The 21665-nt window shown below is 49.1% G+C and overlaps 10 protein-coding genes; 2 read left to right on the top strand and 8 right to left on the bottom strand.

The window, feature by feature from the left end:
* Positions 1-585: 585 nt before the first annotated feature.
* FFUJ_11112 (related to alpha-L-rhamnosidase C) lies at positions 586-3046 on the top strand (the record flags this gene model as incomplete). XM_023569972.1 has 2 exons in its annotated part: positions 586-855; positions 908-3046. The coding sequence occupies 2 exons, from the start codon at positions 586-588 to the stop codon at positions 3044-3046; spliced, it is 2409 nt and encodes an 802-aa protein (XP_023437114.1).
* A 764-nt stretch (positions 3047-3810) lies between these two features.
* FFUJ_11111 (uncharacterized protein) lies at positions 3811-4818 on the bottom strand (the record flags this gene model as incomplete). The annotated part of the gene is made up of 1 exon (XM_023569971.1): positions 3811-4818. The coding sequence occupies one exon, from the start codon at positions 4816-4818 to the stop codon at positions 3811-3813; it is 1008 nt and encodes a 335-aa protein (XP_023437113.1).
* Positions 4819-5817: 999 nt separating this feature from the next.
* FFUJ_11110 (related to Protein urg3) lies at positions 5818-7274 on the bottom strand (the record flags this gene model as incomplete). XM_023569970.1 has 4 exons in its annotated part: positions 5818-6458; positions 6511-6684; positions 6735-7062; positions 7119-7274. 4 exons carry the CDS (start codon positions 7272-7274, stop codon positions 5818-5820), a joined length of 1299 nt encoding a protein of 432 aa, XP_023437112.1.
* Positions 7275-7988: 714 nt separating this feature from the next.
* FFUJ_11109 (probable Maltose permease) lies at positions 7989-9897 on the bottom strand (the record flags this gene model as incomplete). XM_023569969.1 has 6 exons in its annotated part: positions 7989-8053; positions 8110-8280; positions 8332-8794; positions 8847-9272; positions 9326-9625; positions 9682-9897. The coding sequence occupies 6 exons, from the start codon at positions 9895-9897 to the stop codon at positions 7989-7991; spliced, it is 1641 nt and encodes a 546-aa protein (XP_023437111.1).
* Positions 9898-10447: 550 nt separating this feature from the next.
* Positions 10448-11983, bottom strand: FFUJ_11108 (uncharacterized protein; the record flags this gene model as incomplete). The annotated part of the gene is made up of 1 exon (XM_023569968.1): positions 10448-11983. One exon carries the CDS (start codon positions 11981-11983, stop codon positions 10448-10450), a length of 1536 nt encoding a protein of 511 aa, XP_023437110.1.
* Positions 11984-12285: 302 nt separating this feature from the next.
* FFUJ_11107 (related to putative tartrate transporter) lies at positions 12286-14017 on the bottom strand (the record flags this gene model as incomplete). XM_023569967.1 has 6 exons in its annotated part: positions 12286-12876; positions 12929-13187; positions 13236-13491; positions 13541-13625; positions 13680-13765; positions 13834-14017. The coding sequence occupies 6 exons, from the start codon at positions 14015-14017 to the stop codon at positions 12286-12288; spliced, it is 1461 nt and encodes a 486-aa protein (XP_023437109.1).
* A 1037-nt stretch (positions 14018-15054) lies between these two features.
* FFUJ_11106 (related to benzoylformate decarboxylase) lies at positions 15055-16963 on the top strand (the record flags this gene model as incomplete). XM_023569966.1 has 3 exons in its annotated part: positions 15055-15119; positions 15167-15532; positions 15580-16963. 3 exons carry the CDS (start codon positions 15055-15057, stop codon positions 16961-16963), a joined length of 1815 nt encoding a protein of 604 aa, XP_023437108.1.
* Positions 16964-17081: 118 nt separating this feature from the next.
* Positions 17082-18122, bottom strand: FFUJ_11105 (related to oxidoreductase; the record flags this gene model as incomplete). Its single annotated transcript, XM_023569965.1, has 1 exon — positions 17082-18122. The coding sequence occupies one exon, from the start codon at positions 18120-18122 to the stop codon at positions 17082-17084; it is 1041 nt and encodes a 346-aa protein (XP_023437197.1).
* Positions 18123-18454: 332 nt separating this feature from the next.
* On the bottom strand, positions 18455-19019 carry FFUJ_11104 (uncharacterized protein; the record flags this gene model as incomplete). XM_023569964.1 has 2 exons in its annotated part: positions 18455-18516; positions 18584-19019. The coding sequence occupies 2 exons, from the start codon at positions 19017-19019 to the stop codon at positions 18455-18457; spliced, it is 498 nt and encodes a 165-aa protein (XP_023437107.1).
* A 465-nt stretch (positions 19020-19484) lies between these two features.
* FFUJ_11103 (probable D-lactate dehydrogenase (cytochrome)) lies at positions 19485-21509 on the bottom strand (the record flags this gene model as incomplete). XM_023569963.1 has 8 exons in its annotated part: positions 19485-19631; positions 19683-19855; positions 19909-20528; positions 20577-20611; positions 20661-20757; positions 20808-20916; positions 20966-21158; positions 21213-21509. 8 exons carry the CDS (start codon positions 21507-21509, stop codon positions 19485-19487), a joined length of 1671 nt encoding a protein of 556 aa, XP_023437106.1.
* Between the last annotated feature and the right edge of the window lie 156 nt (positions 21510-21665).

Below are 21665 nucleotides of genomic sequence, written 5' to 3'. Positions count from 1 at the left end.
AAGGGCGCTGACGTTGCCGCAAGCAATCATAGTAAAACAGGGGTTCAATTTTGGTCAGACTTACGAATTCTCGGCACAAAATTTACCGGAATTTCGCATTCGTATGTAAAATATGCAGTTGAGGCACGGCAAACCAACTTACTCAGTAACGAGATCTCAAAAATGAAAACTGACTCAAGACTCCATCAGAAGACGGTAAATTTCTGCAAACCCCGCTTTGTTTAGGTTTCGAACTATAGGGAGCGAACCTCGTTCCTCGTTCAGCATTTCAGCAACGAACCTCGCTCTTTGCTAGAACCTCGTTCACGAGATACACTTCTTGGCCCTCCACCAGAACGGTCAGAGCTTAAATGAAAGGGCTCGGTTTACTCCGTATAGTGGCTCATTACATCATGCAAAAGAATATACAGAGATGGAAGATGTAATACCGATCTGCAGATGCAAGTTTGGTTATAAGTAGAGATAGTCTCCCAATTAAGTAGATCTGATACAACACCACTCATTAACATTTCTTACTATTTATCTCAATTACCTTCTCTAATTTTCCTAATTTCTTATACCATTTATCTTCCAAGATATATCCTAATGCTTCTCCAAGCTGCGGCATCGCTACTGCTCGTAGCAGGTTCAGCCCTGGCTGGGCCAGTTGCAAGAGCGGACAAGAATGAAGTTATCTACGGTTCTAAAGGAACGGTATCTCTTTCATCTGACGGAAAGAAACCTCATATCATGATCCTCGATTATGGCGAGAATGTCGAGGGTCATCCTACCTTTGAGGTTGTCTCTGCCTCTGGTGATACCTCGGCTTTTGAACTCACCTATGCAGAGTCCAAGTACGCATTTAGCAACTACCAGGTATGTAAATACAGTGAGTGACTATTTTATCAGCAGACTAACTCCCATCTAGAGTGATGGGCCTCTTCCTCTGGCTGCTGCCATGGATACCTACCGCGTGAACCGATACAACATCTCCAAGCGTGAGACCTTCAACCACCGTCTTGTCCAGGGAGCTTTCCGCTACCAGAAGCTGAACCTCTCTTCGCATGGAGAGCTGCGTCTCAGAAAGGTCGGCGTGAAACCAACCGTTCACACCACATCCCTCACCAAGCTCCCCGGAGGTTTTGAGTGCTCTGATGAGGACTTTAATCGTATTTGGCTCACGGGCGCCAGAACCGCTCAGCTTACTGAGATCCCCAAGAAAACTATTCCCGACTTCTGGCAGGTTTCCAAGGAGGGATCTCTGGTTGAGAGCTCTGCGCCTCAAGCGCTGGGTAGTGCTGCCGCCGCTCAGTTGACTGCCTACCAGCTAGACTTCCAGGTCAAGCCTGTCACTGGTGAATTCACCTTCTCCGTCCTGTCAGACACTCTAAATGAAGCAATTATCGTTACTGGCGACGTCAAGACTGGCAAGGTCACTGCTACGGGTGCTTCAAAGTCCGGATCGATCCCGTCTTCTGCTGATGCCAAGGTCGGAGAATGGATGTCTGTGCATGCCAAGGTGAACATGACCGAGATTTCTGTTGTCGTCAACAACAAGACTGTTCTCGATTTCACCCAGACAGACAAGTTCTATGGATCCTTCGGCCTCGGCGCTCCTCTCGGTCACTCCGCTTACTTCCGCAATCTCAAGGCTGCGACTCTCGACGGCACTGAGATCTACTCTAACAATTTGACCGATCCTAGCTTCTTGAAGGACTTTTTCATGGGAACGAACCCCGCCGATACTATTGTTGATGGTTCCAGACGCGATAGAATTGCATACACTGGCGATCTCGACGTTGCACTAAGCTCGACCTATGCCAGCACCTACGGCAAGTCTTTCGTTGAGGGCTCGCTCGACCTTCTCGGCTCCTACCAGGCGACACCCGGATTCTTCATCCCGACCGCCAAGATCGAGCAAGAACCTCTCAAGGGAATTCTCGACGTCAACATCACTGGTCTTATCGGCTACTCATTCAACTTTCTCAACGCGCTTGCTAAGAACTACGAGGTCCTGGGTGATAAAGAGTTTGCTAAGGAGTGGGCTCCTCGCACTACGGCTATGCTGGACTGGGCTCACTCCCAGTTGAAGAATGGTCTTTTCACACTCGACGACCCTGCTTTCACTGGAGACTGGAACTACTACGATCCTCCCCAGACCGGCGCGAGCTCCAAGTTCAACGCGCTCTACGCCTACAGCTTGCAGCAGACTCAGCCTCTACTCAAGGATGCTGGTGTCAACACGACTGTCTACCAGACTCGCCTCGATAAGCTGCGAAAGGCTATTCACTCCAACCTCTGGAACGATACCCTTCAAGCTTATGCTCTGTCCAATGAGATTACCACTGGTTTCGCTCAAGACGCCAACGCTCTCGCCATCCTCGCTGGTATTCCCCAGAGCCACAACATCTCCGCCACCTCTCTGCTCTCTACCATGAACAAGGAACTTCAGCTCAAGGCTGGTCCTCTGGCCTTCAGCAACGCTACCGCCAAATCTGGTTTCGCTCAGAAGATCAGCCCCTACTCTTCCGCCTACCATCTCCGCGCTGCCTTCGAGTCCGACGATGACGTGATTGTCAAGCGACTGTTGAAGAGTCTTTGGGCTCCCATGGCAAACCCTGCCCACGCCAACTACACCAACTGCTTCTGGGAGACTCTTGACCCCGATGGTACACCTGGTCTGGGAATAATCACTTCTCTCTGTCACGGCTGGGCTTCTGGACCTACTGCTGAGCTGAGTCGACATGTTCTCGGTGTTCAGGCTGTCGAACCTGGTTACAAGAAGTGGGATGTTAAGCCTCTTACTTTGGGTCTGGAGTGGGCTAAGGGTAGGGTTCCTACTGAGCATGGAAACGTTGAGGTCGATTGGAAGTTCAAGTCTGGTCTTCTACAGATGACTGTTCGTGGACCGAAGAATGGTAACACCAACGGAACTGTCTACCTTCCTCGGCCTCTGCCCACTCCTCTTGAGAAGAGTGTTATCAAGGTGAACGGAAAGGTTGTCAAGGGGGAGAAGTTCACTGTGCCTTGTGGACAGAAGGTCAATATCAAGCAGACCCGTGCTTGATTCATGGGCTATCAATTGTAGTTACTCACACTCTGAGTATTATGTTATAAACTGGTAACTATCCATGCTCAATCTTCTTTTAGTAGACTGTGAAATAGATGGGGGGCGCCATTAGGCTGTTCAATAGCAGAGTCATGATACCACAGACTTCCTGTATATAAAATGTAGAACATTTTGGAATGATTCGCTGGACGAAACGTGCGGGCCATTGGCTTCTTGAGATCTTCGAGATAATCCTGCCTATAGTTCTTGATCGCTCATAGGTGTGCCAAAATCTTGTTCATAATAGTGAAGGAATAAATCTTCTATATTTATCCACGATCTGACTAATCAGAAGGCCGATCGAATTGCATCGTAAACATTGCTTAGCTACTTCTGTGTCCGTGTTGGTTTCAGTTGATTAGCCGGGCGACTGATTCCCCCATCGCATGTATTCTCTCCCATAGTGAGCTGTAGGCAAGTGGCTTGCCCTTAGCCTGTCTGTAACGTACCTGGGGTTTGCTCTCGCCGTACGAGCTCGAACCTCGCACCTGGTAACTTGGTTTGAGAATCGTGATGCAGACTCCGAGCCCACTATTCTTCCTCGAAAAGACGCCTATTAAATCGCTAGGTTTCATGAATAAATTTCATCTTCTCTAGATTGCCAGGGTAGATTGAGTCGCAAAAAGGATGAGAGGCGAGAAAGTTGGAGAATTCTTTGACGATAGAGATGCTTCGCGCGTGAGGTTTCAGGCTCCAGAGATGTGTCAGAAGATGGTTTCCCTTTAGACTGAGATGAGAGCCGAAAAGTTCCTTTTCGCGATGTATCCTTCCAAGGAAGTGTTCCCTTGGAGGGTGAGGTGATAACACAGATGTTTATCTTCACTTCCCTTTCGCTGGAGAAATTGCTTGATTTCAGACTCCTCCACAGTAAGTGACTGTTTCTTGCGACCCTTGATCGTTCTACCCCATTCTTTACGGAGTGATTTGTCAACGGTTTTGACTATAGGCTCGAACCATTTTCTGAAATATTTTGGAGTTTCGAAATTAAACTCTGTTGGTAATATGGCCTCTTCCTCAGTCCAGGATATTTGGGTCATCGTACTCTCCATTATCCCCTCGAGCAAGCCCCAAGGCCGTAGGTCGCTAGGAAGCAGGGTTTCTGTGGCAGCAATCAGCGGTTTGAGAAAGACATGTTTAAGTTGAAGCATATCTTGAAATAAAAGCCCTTCTGGATGGGAAAGAATACAACAGCAGCATTCGAATCGGAGCAAGGACTCAACGAATCTCCAGCATTCCCATCGAGGAACTTTGTCAAGCTCCTTATACGGGGCAATACTTAGAGTCCGATTATTCCATAGGTCGAATATGTCCCGCAGTTCAGGAATCAATGCCTTTGCTGCACTCAGAGCCTGGAGATTTGAGTCCCATCCCGAAGGTACTTCCATGAAGTCCAAAGAGAGAATAGAATCAAGGGTTGGTTTTAATCTCTTCTCAACATCTATCTTAGGCTTCCTCTTCATTTGGTTTCGTAGAGATCGAAGGCGAATAAGCAGTTTGAGTAGTGGTGCGGCAGCTGGATCGCCGTAGTGGTCGTAGAATTGCTTTATATGGGGCCTCAGAATGAAAGAGTGATCCAGTCGAAAAGACCGCCACGCTGCAGGCGACGCTCTGGTAAGAGAGCATAAGTCATCAAGAGGAAGTAGCTCCATGATTTGGACATTAAGTTCCAGCGGGAGGTCACCGAAATGGTCGATGCCACCGGGAATGGTATGTGGTAGCTGTGGTGTCATGTTGGTATGCACAAGATTGACAAAGAGCAGAAGCAAGATATTCAGTGAATCTTTATATATACGTATAGCGTGACTCAGGTGTAGTGATAGAGGAGGCCTTGACTCATTCGTGAGATAGTGACGAGATAAAATAACCTTAAATGGTGATATTGAGTTTCTCTTCTAGGCTATATGGCCTGCAATTGGGTGGTGTAGCAAAGGTGGAAATAAACTTTTCACGGCCGTAGTATTTTGGGATGAAACATGACCCACTGTCAGTGAGTCACAGCAAGAAAAAGCATCTTGCTTGGTGCTTGGACATATTCGACCAAAGGCTGTGCGTTGGCGCCCATTTCGGTAACTGAGCGGTGCTGGAGAGCCACTATATGAGCCTTCTATCAAGTAAACTTGATAGTCCCTCCTTATGTAGTAGAATACCTCAATGTATTACCTCTATGAGATTTCTAGTACTGCGTGGTCCTGAATCCACAGACGTGACAGCACTCTAGTCATGTATGCATAGAACCGCCGGGGCAAATAGGGTAAGTCTCCAGATGAAGGATAAAGGAGAACTTTACAAACACGTAACCAGAGTGCGCACATAAAGCTTCTAGAGGAGACCCATTGGGTTGACAACTATAAGGAAATATTTTCATTTTGCATGAATCTCAGAAGCTTCATCTCATAGCTGAAACTTTCTACATCCATACCTCGTATTTAGTACGGTGAAGGCCGAATGCCTTATCACGTTCGCTTCTGGAGCACTTTCATTGTCTCAAGAATGCTAGCCATTTTTATCGAACCTCCACCGTGTGTAATGTTCCTTCAGGAACCTTATACAGGATTCGGCCACGTCCGACGGAGTTCTCCGCTCTGATCTATGCACAGCTCCTGGTGAACGACACCAGCTCTACCAACTTGTTTGTTTTTTTTTTTTTTTTTTTTTTAAATTATTTCATATTGCCACTCAATTGCTCTCTTTGTAGTGCAGCAGGGCATATTACGTTTAGTTGGCCACGACTAGTACAGCGTACCATCACTAATGACCAGAATGGGACTACACTTAGTCTCAGGTCGCAGCTCGGCAGCCAAAAGCCGTCCAGACTTCCAACTTCCCGCTTCCAACATCTGAAGAAGACTCAGACTGACTCCACGAGGTTCGTACTTCTCCTTGAGCATCTTGTGGAGTTCATCCAGCAGTGCGACAGTCAGAGCACGCCACTCAACGATAACATCATCAGAGGCTTCAAACTGCGGAAGCTCTTGTCCCGAGCTTTCCTTTCCAGCTTTCAAGTCATCAGGCTTCAGCTTCAAGACCCCGAGATCGACGAATAATCCGCCGTTTCGGTATTCAGGCAGTCCGGTGCCCAGATGCATGTTCTTCCAGGTGAAGCCTAGCTGTCTTTCGAAGATGACGGAGAGCGAGTAGGCCAACCATTGAGTGAGCTTGTGAAAGGGCTGGATCTTGCTCTTGGGGTCCTTATCGCCATTGCTGTCGGCGATTTCGGATAGAAGTTGGAGAGGCCATGCGTCTCCAATGGGTTGGCCATTGAAAACGGTGCGGTTTCCGGGCCACGAAGGGATGAGGAGGTCCTGAAGACAGAACCAAAGCTGTTCGTAGTCAAGAGTCTTGGATCCGGAGGCCTTGGATGTGAGGTAGTCTAAAAGCTAACGTCAGCCTCGAATATTCACTATCTGCCCGTGCTTACTCACCGACTAAGTTTCCTGGGCGGCCGAGCTCTCCGAAAACTGCAGGGTGCTTCAACAAATTGGAACCAACAGCCTGAAGTAGCTTCACCCGCGACGATACTCCAACCATAGGATTCTCAGGATATACCTGGAAATGCTGTTCGAAGCTGCTGTCTTGCAGTTCAATCAAGCCCTTCGCTACGACAGCCAATTAGTCCAAGAAAACAGGAACCTTGCACAAAACATACCATCGACCTTCTCCTTGAGAGAGCTGTCAGAACTGAAAGATCCAGCTGCAAACATGTGAAGCGACGCCACAGCGATGCCCTCACTTCTAACGACAACCTGACCAGTCTCAGGCTCTTTGAACCGCCAGACATCACCCGCCCCAGCGTCAAGAAGAACCGACACAAAGAACAAATCGACCAACCGTCGAGTGATTTCGGTCTGATCGACCGCATCTTCGCTTGACCATCGCTTCACGAGGGCATCGACGCGTGCGACGTCTCCAACCTCGAAATGCTGCCAGCGACCATGAGGGGGGATAGTGTCGTACTTGTCAGGTCCAAAGTCACGCTAGAGATTGATCCTATTAGCTCTGAAGTTATCTCTGAGGATTTAGTATTACTCACATCAATAACTTTGGATACATAGTCAGCGACCGCTCCCATCCGGCTTTCGTCATAGTCGAAGTGCTTCAGATTCCCTTGCTTTGCTGATTCAAAGACCTTGGACGCTTGGTCTCGGACGGCTTGGAGGGAGAGAAGGTACTTGAGGTCGCTATCCATTTTGAAGTAAATTTTTTTGAGTAGTTCAAGTATTTGGTGTTTGTTTTGTGCTGCTTTGTTGTTGCAGTTGTTGGCTTAAATGCTGCTGATAAGATATGACAGATAACAAACAACCTTCGGCGGACTCCGAAAAGGCGGGGTTACGTCGAGGTGTTACAGGGCGGGTCAAGCACTATCCAATTAGTTCATCGGTCTCACTCCACTGAACAGCAACAAAGCCTCAATGGATCAAATTTGACAACGATTGCACATGTGATTTCATGTGAAGTAGCTTACAATGGGCCATTACCGTAGCTTATATCTCTCTTGAGATTGTGCCCAGAAGGAGATACGACAGTCTCGCCACTGTCAGCATTTCAACCATAAGGTGCCAGAAAATACACGCCGCTACTCTCTCATCAAATTTATTTTGTGCACTGGGCCACGTCATACTGGCGGTCTAGACGCAGCAAGCCAGCAAATGTCGCCGCACTATTGGAAGAAAGGCAAGAATAAATGGGTGAATAGGTATACATATTTTGAAAAGCAATTGGTTAGGCATTAAATGGCCGTAGAGATGGACTAAATATCTCAATTCTGATGTACAATAACAGGCTTACCCTGGAATGCAAGGTACGCCAAATGAATCCCAAATTAGATTGCCGCCAATTTCTATCTGCCCAACCCGCCGCTAGATCATTTTCCAGCGATGCTTGAGATGATACAGGGACTATTTTAATCCTTATGATCGACAGCAGGCCCAACCTTTTCCGATACATAGTCACTCTCAAGGGCAAATTCTAGCGACAACATTAGCAAGCCTGTTCCGGAAACAATCGAATAAGGGAATGCTCACGGTCAGCTTTGGTATACTTGAACTTTCTTGCTGGTACTCTGTTCTCAAACAAAATGTCGATCTCACCAAACGTGCGGTCCTTTGTCTCGGGAAGACGGAACCAGCACCAGATGAGACAAAGTGCGTTAGTTCCGGCGTAGAAAAGCCCTGTTTTCGCACCCCAGCCCCATCCTGCGCGTATCGTTAGCTTCTCTTCTAAACCTCTAACGTGGATGAACTTACCGGATGCAGAAATCATCCTTGGTGTCACCGAGTTGTTGAAGATGGCAGTAAGGTTATACACAAACCTCCCAATGACGATAGTCTTATACCTAAGCCTTCCTGAAGGGGTCTCAGCCACAATGGGATAGCACACGGGGCCAATAGTGATCATGTTGCAAAGAGTTGACACCACAAACAGTAGGCCAACAGCAAGGTAGGCGTCTTTGCTGGTGGACCATCCGAGAGCTCCGATGGCAATAAGGCAGCAGAACATGAACACAAGACCACTCATATAAATAGTCGCACGCCCAAATCGAGGGAAGAGAACCCAGCAGATCATACCGCCGATGATGTAGCATGCGGAGAGGGAGATGTTAAGGTTGAATGACTGGACCTGGGACCAGCCTGCGGCTTGGAGGAAGACGACGACGAAGCCGAGAATGGCGTTTCCGCAGAGGATTTGGGCGGCCCAGACAACGCAGTTCTGTAAATAAGTTAGAGTGAAGCGACAAACAAGCGACAAAGAGATGTCTTACAATTTCGGTTCGACGGAGGTTGGTGCCCTTAAAACACTCAAGAATGGAAGCGCCACCAGTCTCTGCTTTTTCCAAAGCAGTAGTATGTTGGATATACGCTAAGCTCGCCTCAATCTCTCCCTCTCTATCTCCATCGTCTGATGCAAGTCGTCGGAGGGATGTCTTAGCGAGCTCGAGTTTACCCCGACGGACGGCGTTCCAGGGGGACTCGGGGGCAAAGTACGCCACGAAGAATAATGGTACGGGCCAGACCCACTGAAGATAGAAGGGTAGCTTCCAGGCCAAGTTACCCTCAATGTTTAGGCATGCGCGGACGACGCCTGATGAGATGAGGATGCCAAGGCCCCAGCACATACAAACCCATGCGGTGACGTATGGACGGAGGATCGTGGGGACGACTTCGCAGGCATAGGTAGTGGATAGCGTCTAAACGGATAATCTGTCAGTAGATTCATGAAGTAGGATTGGCTCGTGCTTACCTGGAAAACACCCCACGCAACACCGCAAAGTGCTTCACCAAACGCAAGGATAGACAGCGACGGCGCAAAAGCGAGGATAAAAATGGTGCCCACAAGATATGCCATAAACACCATCATCGTAGTTCGAGCACCAAGTTTATCTTGCGCCCAAGCGTTGATCAAAAGACCCGCCAACTGTCCTACTTGCGACGAGTTGGAGAGACCGGATTGCCAGGCCGGGGAGATGACCTTCTTGCCCTCTACAGCGCTATACTCGCCGAAGTGGTCTTGGAACTGGGTTAGGCCGTAGAAGGATCCGAGCTGTCACAATCGAAGTTAGCTAAGTCCCAGGAGCTAGGCATAGGTCTGTTGCGTACCATCACCAGGTCATAACCCTCCATGACCAAGCTGATTGACAGGACCAAAGACCATAGTACAGCCTTTCTGTATTTCTTGAGGGCTTGGCGAATGGTGAGATCTCTGTCGGCGGCGTTTCCATCTTGAGCCCGTTGAATGAGCTCGATGGTGTGAGGATCGCCGAGGTCAAGACCCTCAAGCGTGTGCTTATTCACGACGATGTTGTCAGCACCCATGATTGCGACGTGAAGTTGACAATGAGTAACTTGTGGACCGAAGTTGGAGATGTTTCAATCTTCAGAATCGCTGCTGCTGATCCTCCGTTTTCAGCATGAGGGGTCGGCATCTCCCTTATAAGTCAATACTGTAGAGTGTCAACCCCATGGGGAACTCAACGCGTCGCTTTGACCCCAAAGTACGTAGTGCGGAGAACCATGAAGTCTGGACCGTATTTGACATAATGTGGTGCCACAACTGTTGCAGAAACAGGGTCTAACAATAGCAGAGCCAATTGGCATCTTTCCCAGGTGAAGCCTCGTGGCCCATCCCACCGGAAGTCCAACTTGACAAGCCATCCCACCGCGAACTTTATTCCAAGACATTCATCCATCCCACCGGAGACGCGCCTCCTCATGACGAACAGTTGTAGAATTATACAACAACTCGTTGCATCTGAGGCGATATTGCCCGGTACGTAAATAATGCTACTTCTGCAGAATATCGAGCAATCCTGTAGCTAGCGCCACCAAATCAACAGAATCATTACTTGCGCGTGATCCTACCATATTACCATCTCTCGCCATACGCCGGATCAAGAAGATCTACTGTTCTCCCTTTACCCTCCAGAACCTCCATGATCTGCTCTTCTACAAATGGATTTTCTCCGTGGCGATACACACAGTCCATTGCCGCAAGACTCAAGTCTATAACAACGCCATCCATCCTGAGTTCATTCTCAACGACAAATACAATGAGCTTTGGCTGATCACGCACCAACCTTTCCCTCCACCCCAAGTTACAGCGCATGTCATGTAACAAGTCCCTATAAGTTCCCTCCTGGGGCAGGAAGCTAAGAAAGCTCAGCTCAAGCGACTCTAGTGACGATGGGAGTGTAGAAATGAAGGCCATAACATCTCTCTGTTTGACAAAAGACCGAGAAAGGGCAAAGTGGCGTAAATTGGACCAGTCCTTGACGGGGAACATGCTCCGTAGTGGCATACCATTCTGTCCATACTCCACAAAGTTGTGCCACGTCCTGCTCACAATCGGAATGCCAGTATCAAAGCGCAGATCTTGCAAGTTCTCTGCTTTGCTTAGAGCCCTGAAGAGGAGGCCGGAACGGAAAGAGGGCCAGTTTCGCCTGGACTCATCACCGCAGGCAAGTGATAGCTCCAAGCGTCTCAACAGAGGGTGACTGATGATGGTGACAAGATCGTGATATTCATCACTGGCGGGGTTATCAAAAGCACGACAGCTAATTCCTGTCCATAGATGCCGGCTTTCCACAACAAACTCGGAGAGAGCGAACGTCGAGTTCTCACGGATATATCGAGCGATCTGCTTCGTGATGACACAAAATCCACGCCATTGTCTTTTGGATGTTTCATCCCAACCCGTGAGGTGATAATCCTCAAATGGAGTTGACCCAAGCCAACCATGCTCCAGAGGGTATATTAGTCCCTGCGGAAGAGATCTGATTGTAGGAGTGTGATACAGTGGTCGTCCAAGAATTCCATGAGCAGCTGGACTCACGGTAACTCTTTTCAGGTTTGGAAAGCGTAAAAGACCATATCTGAGAGCGTCAGAGTCCCGGTCTGACGCAATTACTTCGTCTTGTTGTGATTGAAGCTTGCGATACACTTGATATGACTCAGGCTCGGTGCAGCGAGTTTTAAACGCTTCCTTGACATGTGGCATGGGCTGATACATCTTCTCATTGGTGTCAATGGCGTCAACAATGGAACTGTAAAATCTCTCAAACCAGTACGGCTCTCTGGTGAGATCCTCAGTGTCTCCATTCATCGCTCTAGGCCCTCTGCTCCAAGGGCCATTGAAGCGCGAATCATCGTAGATGATCTCGGCGACTTTGAACCGAAAACGATCATGGTTCGCGATCAGAGTGAAGACCTCTATGTCGCGCAGGTTGGCAGATATAAAAACTCGCTTGAAGCGCGGAAGAGATGCGTTCCGGAGATGAGAACAGGTCAGGCGGAGATTCTTGATGTCGGCATTTGGCAGAGTGTAGACGACTTGACTCAGAAGCTCGAGAGGGAGGCGATTGAGAATACTAAGATTATCCGGTCCTTGATCCGGTGACTCCATTATGGCAGAGGCGACGAGACAGTGCGCAAGGTTTGTAAAGAGAAAGATAGGTCTGAGTTAGGAAAAGCCCAATCTTTGCGCGGCTGATATCTCGAGGAGGGGGATTACGAAGCCTGAAGTGAGCAGTGGGGCTGATATATCCAATTAAAGACGGCATAAGGCAAGCATCAGCAGCCAACTATAACTAATCAATACTCGGTAGATTTACATGAATCAATTGCAATGCTCAGAAGGGGTCTTAATTTGGGCTGATATGAAGCCTTCAGATGTATGACAGCAAATCGTCCCTACACTCTCTTCATTTAAGTGGCATATCTCCAATGAGGATGATCGTCACCCAAGTTACCAGCATCTGCAGCCTGAAGTCTATGATCCCGCTCCCCACGATCCCTCTTCTTATTCTCCCTGATAGCGAGGAAGTAAAACGCTGTACACGCGATACCGCAGATCCACACCATACCAAGACTTACCCCCAGGCCAGTCCAGTACTCAGGAGCCTCGCGTGTAAGATAAACGTTGGAAGCGACAATACCACCAAGATTACCGAAGCCAACTTGCGAAGCTGAGGCGATGGAGCGTTTATAGTGTCCGCCCATAGTGTTGGATAGCCATCCGAGAACGACGGGCTGCGTGATGTACCCGCCTGTGACGAGAAGGAAGAGCGCAAAGTATCGTGCTGCAGTGGGGACTTGATGTTGGAGGAGAAGGAGTATGTAGCCGATGCTGGTCATGACGACACCAAACATGGTGAAGCCATAGCGATGGCGCATACGGTCGGCGAGGTATGCAGATGAAAGACAACCAATGGTGGCAACGATGTATACTGGGATGGTGAGTACTTGTGCGCGCTCGGCGGCGTATCCCATCTCACGGAGGATGGTAGGAATGAAGAACTGTGAAAGTCAGTGTCAGCACTTTTTATGTTTCAGTGGGAATTGATCTTACCGAGCCAGCGTAGCCGTTATTGACAATGCCAAAGTATGCCAGAGTGCCGAGATAAATCTTCCAATCAGTCAGGATTCTCCTCCAGGCTGCCTTGTTGAGATGGTCCATCCTGGCATCACCAGAATCATCAGCCAGTCGAGCCACAAGTCTGGATCGCTCATCGTCGTTCAGGAACGACGCGGTCTCTGGCCAATCGGGGATCCACCACTTGGAAATGACTCCAACAACTACTGTGAGAAGTCCCTCGAGGATAAAGATCCTACTCAAGTATTAGAAGAGTGTAGCCGCTAAGGGACGAGATTCATACCATCGCCATGCTTCAAGGCCACCGACATCATGCATCTTGGCAATCGCAAAGGCCAAAAGGCCAGAAAAGGCGCCCGCCAAGATAGCAGCGCTGAAGAACAACGACATGCGCCACTGAACTTCGTAGCGTCTGTAGTACATGCTGATAAGATAGATACAGCCTGGGACGATACCAGCTTCGAAGAAGCCGAGAAGTGCGCGACAGGCGATAAGGCCTTGTACGTTTTTGACGAGGCCCATCCCGACAGTTGAGATGCCTATTGTAATTAGCCACTTGTTGAGCACAGTTGAAGTACTGTAACATACCCCAGAGAACGGTGATTCCTGCTAGCCAAAGAGAAGGCGAAATTCTCTTGATTATTATGTTCGATGGGACTTCGAAGATGATGTACTGCAAAAGTTCGAGTCAGAATGTAGTATAACTATATCGGGTCGATCGACGTACGGGGATGAAGAAGACGAAGAGTGCCATGTTGTAATCGACGCCAGTCATCTTGAGATCCTCCGTCATTCCTTGGATTTTCGCGTTGCCTAGATTCGAAGTTCGTCTTATCAGCTTCAACCTTTTCAAGCGAGTCTGTCGCGTCATGGTGACATACCGATGTTAGTTCTGTCCATAAAGGAAAGAAAATAGATGACCATCAGGGGAGGAAGCAATCTAGAGTCACACTTGCGCAGAAGCTTCTTGGTAGCCTCTGACTCCTCAGGTGTCTGCTCTGCAGTAGACTCAGCACCCTTGACTGAAGCATGGTCAAAGGCAGCTTTCTCGTTGAGGTCAGCCATAATGAAAGAGGAGAGTGTGGATTGATGGTGCTGGGCTGTGTGATGCGGATCGAGCAGGGTGGTGCATGCCCTGCCTTTTTATGGAAATGAGCGGCCTGCCTGTCGATTCGGTAGGTCTTACAACTGGAGGGTTGGCATTGGACGAAAGGATCTAGATCGAAGCGGTATAGCCAAGTGCGGGGGGGGCTGGGGATGATTCCCGGGGTCCCTGCGTGATGGAAGAGTAAACCCGGGGTAACAAGGTAATATTTAGACGGCATGGTTGGCTATGTCACTATGGATCAAATCCAAGAACAAGATCAATAGAACAGACTTGGCTGTAATTCCAAATACTGGCTAACTGATAGCACGGCTCGTTCCCGAGGGTTTCACGCGGTAGGATACGGGAATGGTAATTACCGCCAAGGCTAATCAGACGGGGTATAAACCTCCATGTGGCTTGCTCCCTAGCTATTGACTCCCCTTCGCGAATACTACCTTGTTGTTACTGGTCTATGAGGATATGCAAACCAACAAGTCTGACTGGTACAAACATGCATCGGTTAATTCAATGTCCCTGTGCTTTATCCCGTAGTCTATTGGAGGATACGCTCCCAATGCCGAGCTGAGAGAAGTCAGGTAAGCCAGAAACTCGGATCGGTTCCTGATAGCTGCTATGCTGAATCATTCGGAAATTACGGATTCATAAATTTGACTCAAGATTCAATTGAGAGCAAGCGTGGTGATGATACATACAATGATCCTCACTATGAACTCCATTATAAGATGAACTACTATGTACAGATGTTGCATGTAGGTAATTGATAAGTAATTACTCATCTCCATTGCCATAATCGGGATCTGTTCTGATGCCGGCAGCGGGGATCACGTCTCCGCTGCCGAAGTCAGTTGCCAGCGCCGATCCCCCGCTCGGGTACCAGCCGTGACAGGGGAACTCCTCTTCGGATGAATCCCGCGCTGCAACATTAAACGTAAACAAAGACCCCGCGAAGTCGACCCAATTTACTCACCATCGACCACTTCAGACCCGTGACAAAATGAGATTAGAAGCTCAATCCACAGAAGCAGATCGCACAGATCCTGCACCAGCAAAGCCCAGCATGTACGTTGCCCACCAAGACGACACTACGCAGGACTAACGTGACGCAGGTATACCACATCATTCGCCTTTTTTGAGGCCCTGGTCGAAGCAGGCGTCAAGAACTGCTTCGTCAATCTCGGGTCTGACCATCCTAGTATTCTCGAGGCTATGGTCAGGGGCCAGCGGGAACTGAAAGATAAATTTCCCAGGATCATCACGTGTCCGAATGAAATGGTAGCGCTGTCCATGGCAGATGGATATGCGAGATTGAGTGGCGAGGCACAGTGTGTTATTGTGCATGTTGACGTAGGTACCTCTGCTCTTGCGGCGGCTATTCACAATGCTGCTATGGGAAGAGCGCCGGTTTTGATTTTTGCGGGCTTGTCGCCTTATTCTATCGAGGGAGAACTTCTTGGCTCAAGAACTGAGTTTATGTAAGCCTATTCTTACGCCTCACGGGAGCTTGACTAATGCCTTTAAGCCACTGGATTCAAGATGTTCCTGATCAGAAGCAGATTGTTTCTCAGTACTGTCGTTATGTAGGGGAGATCAAGACTGGAAAGAACGTCAAGCAAATGGTCCGTCGCGCCCTCCAACTTGCAACAAGCCATCCCCAAGGACCCTCGTATCTCATGGGCGCCCGCGAAGTCATGGAAGAAACCATCGAACCATACACCATCAACTCCGCCTTCTGGAAGCCCGTCGCACCCGCAGCCCTCCCCCAAGAAGCCGTGCAAGAAATTGCAGAAGCATTAGTCAACGCGTCTGACCCACTGGTCATCGTCGGCTTTACCGGACGAAATCATGCAGCTGTTGAACCTCTCGTCACACTGGCGAATACTATCAAGGGATTGAGGGTTCTTGATACGGGATGCTCGGATATGTGCTTCCCTGCTGATCACCCTGGATGGTTGGGTATGAAGTACGGCGTTGACTCGGCGATTCAGAATGCGGATGTCTTTCTTATCTTGGACTGTGATGTTCCGTGGATTAACAAGCTCTGCAAGCCAAAGAAAGACGCGAGGATCTTCCATCTTGATGTTGATCCGTTGAAGGAGAGCATGTTGGTGTTTTATATTGATGCTGAGCAGCGATACCGTGTTGATGCCGAGACTTCTCTGAGGCAGATCACAGATTATCTCCGGGCGTCGCTATCTGAGAAGCTAGCTACCGCCGAGTTTGATCGCCGAGAACAATCTTTGCAAAAGTCATACGCGGAACGTATCCAAACGCTTGATGCGAAGGCCAAGCCTCTTGACTCAGGCAAGCTCACAACAGACTACGTCTGCTCAACGTTACGCGCCAAGTTACCCGAAGATACAATCTGGGCCGTCGAGGCCATCACAAACATGATCTCCGTCGCTGATCAAATCCGCGCTACCATCCCCGGCCAATGGATCCACTGCGGCGGCGGCGGTCTCGGCTGGAGCGGAGGCGGTGCACTAGGTATCAAACTCGCCGCCGACGCAGCAGATGCTCTCATCCCCGGTAAGCGCAAACGCTACGTCGTGCAAATCGTAGGCGACGGGTCATACATGTTCTCCGTGCCTTCAAGCGTTTACTGGATCTCTGCGCGTTATGGCATTCCTGTTCTGACCATTGTGCTGAACAACCTTGGATGGAATGCGCCAAAGAGATCTATGCTCCTGGTTCATCCTGATGGACCTGCTTCGAGGGCGACGAATGAGGAGTTGAATATATCTTTTGCGCCGAGTCCGGACTATGCGGGTATCGCGAAGGCTGCTAGTAACGGGGTGATCTTTGGGGTGAGGGTTGCTGATGTTGAGGAGTTTCAGAGTGCATTGGTTGGGGCGGTCGAGAGCTTGGATAGAGGCGTGTCAGCTGTGTTGGACGTGGCGATTTAAAAAGCGACTAGGCACGATAGATAATAATAAAATACATATCGCACTCTTAATGGCAGATAGACGCCTTCCTTACTTGTCAAAAACTTTCCCTATTACGACGTATGTGCCCGTTCATGATCTAAACCTTCAACACAAACTTCTCACCGCTTGCCCCAGCTCTAAGAAGATCCAACATCTCCTGGGTGGCTCCCAATCCACCTTCGATGACACGAGCCCGTGGTGCAGGCTTGATCTTCCCTTCTTCCAGAGCCTTGGTCAACCAGCCGCCGAAAACCCAGCTTGCTATGACTGGATAGTTGTCTGTGAATCCCACGCAGTTGGTATGGTGTCCTTCAATTCCAGCTGGCAGCAACGTTTCTTCCGGCCATGGCATCAGCGCTGTGGCCTTACATCCTAGGGCTATATCAGCCGCAGTCAGTATCTCCGCAACCGAATCGAACGAGCTACCCTCTGCTCGGGCATCGATAACGCCGCGAATCCTTTTCCCGGAAGCTTTCAAGGCTGCAGCTATCTTCTGCGCGACTTGAGGGTCAAGATAGTCCCATACATCCTTCGCCCCCAAAGTCTTGAGCCACTCGTGATGCTTTGGACTTGCAGTCGCGTAGACACTCCATCCCAGCGAATGCGCTATCTGCATTGCTGATACCCCAACAGCCGAGGCGCCACTCCAAACAAGAATAGCTCCAGCTTCTTCATCAGTATTCTCCTGCATTGGCAGTCTGAGACCGTCGAAAAGCGCGATAGATGCAGTGAGCATACCAACGGGAAACACAGAACCCTCCTCAAGGCTGATGTTGTCGGGTAAGTGAGTCGTCGCCACTTCATCGAGAAGAGTATAGGTCTGAAACGCTGCCTTGTCGATGTTCTCGCTTATAACACCTAGCGCAAAGCCGATGACGCGATCACCTGGTTTGAAGCGCGTTACATCCGAACCAACGGATACAACGGCACCGGCGAGGTCACTACCAAGTACGGCTGGGAACTTGCTGGAAAGGCCGAGGGTTTGGAATTTCCAGTCTGAGGGGTTCGCAGCAACCACGGCATTGCGTACCAGTAGTTCGCCCTCCTTCGGGGCTGGGACAGGACGTTGCTGGATTGTCAGTTGACCCTGTTTAACGGGAAGGACGGCGGCGATATTGGGCTCTATTGTATGAGACATTCTGTAAGGATTGTATGATAGTTGATTGATGAACATCAATTCGGTAGTAATACTGATTACTTGAGTAGATATTTCAATGACATCTGCTGGAAGGATCAGAGCTGTGCCTTAATTTATATTAAAGGCCCTCAAATGCAGCTATGCTGTTCGGATCAATTTGTCATATTGGGTTTCAACTCGCTCTAATATGACATCAACTCAAGGCTTTTGTCGAGGTTCGTCCGATACTCGACCGAATGACAAAGCAAAATCGAGGGGATCAAGAGTCCAGATGATTGGCTGGTGAATAAAGCTGGGCAAGTATTTGCGAGAGCGGGTCGCGTCTCATACAGCTAATTGGCCTGTTGTGTGTAAAGGAATGCATTCGCACTATTGAAGCCCATTCTCATACCGGCTTATCGCCATCAGCATCTAAGGGTTAACAGCAAGCTTATCGAAATGCAATCCCCCACCAGACGAACAAACGTTGCTCTGCTGCACAATCCTCGCAACATTCGCATTACACGAAAACCCCTGCTGACAAGCGTACATGTCCTGCGCATTGCTCCCACCAGTCCATCTCATGCTCTGAAAGATAACCCCATTCGCAAGTGCATTGGTCCACTGATAGCCCTTGCACGGGTCCCAGGTGAGCATGAAGGGGTCGTAGATAACATTTTGGCAGCCTGTATCGGAGTAGAGGGCGAAGTTGGTGAAGCGGAGGGGGAGTTGACAAGCTGCCTTTTGGGCGGCGTCGGAGGCGGAGGAGGCGACGGCTGAGGATGAGGGGGCTTTGGAGGTGTCGGCGGGTTGGGAGAAGGGTAGGGTTTTGACGGTTACTTCGGCAGGGACTTTTGGTGCTGCCATTGCGACTGGGGCTGCAAGGAGCAGAAGAGCGATGTCGCGGAGTGAAACCATTGTGTGAGGGTAGGTATGTCGTTAGGAATAGATGTCTGAGGCAGAATTGATGAGATAGACTCTGATGTTTGGTCTGGATCTGTGGAATATTAGGTGGCCTGCAAGATTATATAGTCAATCTTGTGTGTCTTCTTGTAAGGCACGAATACGACTCGGCGCAGATGATTGGAAGTGATAGATAGACACTACGGAGTAATAACTCTACAGTATCCGGTACGGCCCGCTCGGATTGCGGGATCGCCGTAAGCGATGCAACACAAAGATGCCTTGAAAGGCTCTTTGGAGAAGTAATATGCAACAAATCGGGTTATAAGATTGCCACTGGACACGCCGCTTACTGTCGCCGCTTATGGCTGAGACCTGCTGATCGTCACAGCAGGCATGGCCGCTTATTGTGTCGCCGACCATCCGAAAAAGTACAACACAGAGATCAGATCATCATGAACCCCTCTATTGTGCCGTGGTCTAATCTCTGCGATCGAATATCTTTCCCGGGTTCATCAACCACAGCGGATCCAGACTCGTCTTGATAGCTCTCATGACTTGGATCGGTACCTCTCCAACCTCCTCCCGAAGAAACTCCTTCTTTCCAAGCCCGACACCATGCTCACCCTGGGCATTATTGTTAGATGAGTCAGTTTACAGTTAGGTTCCATCGCTTACCGTGCATGTTCCCTCCATCTCAATCGCTCGTGACACCATTTTGTGAACACAGTCTTCTACTTCTTTGCGCTGCTTTTCCTCGAATAGGATCGTCTCGTGGAAGTTGCCGTCGCCGATGTGTCCAAGAATACTACCAAATAATCCTAGCTCCACAAGTTCTTTCTTGGATATGTCTATTTGAGGTTAGTGATATTCATAAGGGGAGCAATCGGGTAGGCAAGCTGACCTATAAGCTCGGAAACTCGGGATAGAGGAACAGCGACATCCGTGGACCAAACATGTCCATCTGTCTCACGCAATGCCATCATACTCCACAGCGCCTCTTTCCGAGCTGACCACAGAGCCTTCTGCTTCTCTGGATCACTTTCGTATTGGAAGCCATTCGCATGATGCTTCTGTGAAATACTCTGAACCTGTGTAATGCTATCCTTGACAACAGCATCACTACCGCTGAACTTGAAGAACAGCGTCGGCTCTTCCTTCCACTTCCGAGATGTTGCGCCCATTCTGTTGATAACGCTCATAAGTACTTCATCGAGGATCTCAACAGCACTGATCGGTATCCCTCGACGGATGACTTCAATGGCCATGGTTGCTGCAGCTTTGACTGATGGAAATGTGACTACTGCGATACCTGTGTGTTCAGGGATGGGAGCTAGCTTCAGCGTAGCTTCGGTGACGAAACCCAAGGTGCCTTCAGATCCTACGAATAGTGAGTTCAGGTTATAGCCTGCTGATGACTTTCTCGGTCGTCTTCGGGTCTTGAGGATTGTGCCGTCGCTTAGTACTACTGTGAGATTGACTACCCAGTCTCTCATGGTACCGTACTTGACAGCATTCGTCCCACTAACAGACTGTCAGACCTGGATGATTTTCTCAGTTGAGTCTACTGACCTGCAGTTCGTTCCAACCATGCCGCCAATCTGAGCCTTTGGGGTGGGTTAGTAAAAGTCTCTTTCTGATAGTGGGAGAACTGACAGAAGGGCCTGGGTCTATGGGGAAGAATAGACCAGTGTCTTTAATCTTCTCGTTTAGATCCATCCACGGCACAGATGGCTGAACAACCACATTGAGGCTAGAGATTTAGCGTTAATTTCGAACCAGTCACAATATGCGGTAACTCACTCGTCGCTGTGCACCTCTAAGATCTGGTTCATATTCACAAAATCAACACTCACGCCACCAAAAGGTGCTGAGAAGTGGCCTTCAACACTCGAGCCCCCAGAATAAGGAACTTGGGACATTAGTTATGCTCGCTCTGTCATTCTCGGTGAGTCACTTACTCATCGGTACACGTCTCTTGTGACATATCTTTGCAATTGCAGCAACCTCCTCCGTCGTCTTGGGAAATGCGACGGCAACTGGTAGCCGCTCGATGTTTATCGTCGACCAATCCGAATAACCGTGAGAATGAAGTATTTCATCTTCTATACTTACAGCATCTTCTCCAAGTGCTTTTCTTATCTCTTCAACTGCCTGATTCTCTCGATTAGATCTATTTGGTGGAACCCATTGTGACTGTTTGCTTACCAATTCCATCTCTGCTCGGCTCGCATAATGGGACTCATCGTCCTTCTGCTTCTCGTGGCTTACTACGGTATATAGCAATGTTCCTCCAATCGTCGTTACAGTTGCAGATAATGCCGAGGCAAGAAATATTGGTCTCTTTCGCTTTTCCTGTGTCCGACTTTTACCATTGTGCTCAGATTTACCATCGCTGAAACGCCGTGCGGTTGGAAATGCGCGGTTCACTGTCAGCCCCACCACACATTGTGAAGGAGGTCTTCTCAAACACTCCAACAGGGCACGATGTGGTGTCTTGAGCATGATAAGATTAGATTGGAGGTATTAACAAAAAAAAAAAAAAAAAAAAAGGGAAAAATCAGCACCTAGAGTCAGGTGGTGAGAGTTCTCATAGTATTCGGGCCATGAGCCGAATATAAGTCCCGGGTAGACTCTGCAACCCTCTAACCCGAATGCGCA

Source organism: Fusarium fujikuroi, chromosome FFUJ_chr10 (assembly GCF_900079805.1).
Source record: "Fusarium fujikuroi IMI 58289 draft genome, chromosome FFUJ_chr10".
Lineage (NCBI taxonomy): Eukaryota > Fungi > Ascomycota > Sordariomycetes > Hypocreales > Nectriaceae > Fusarium > Fusarium fujikuroi.
Note: the sequence above shows the minus strand (reverse complement) of the source record. Positions and strands in the feature narration are given on the sequence as shown.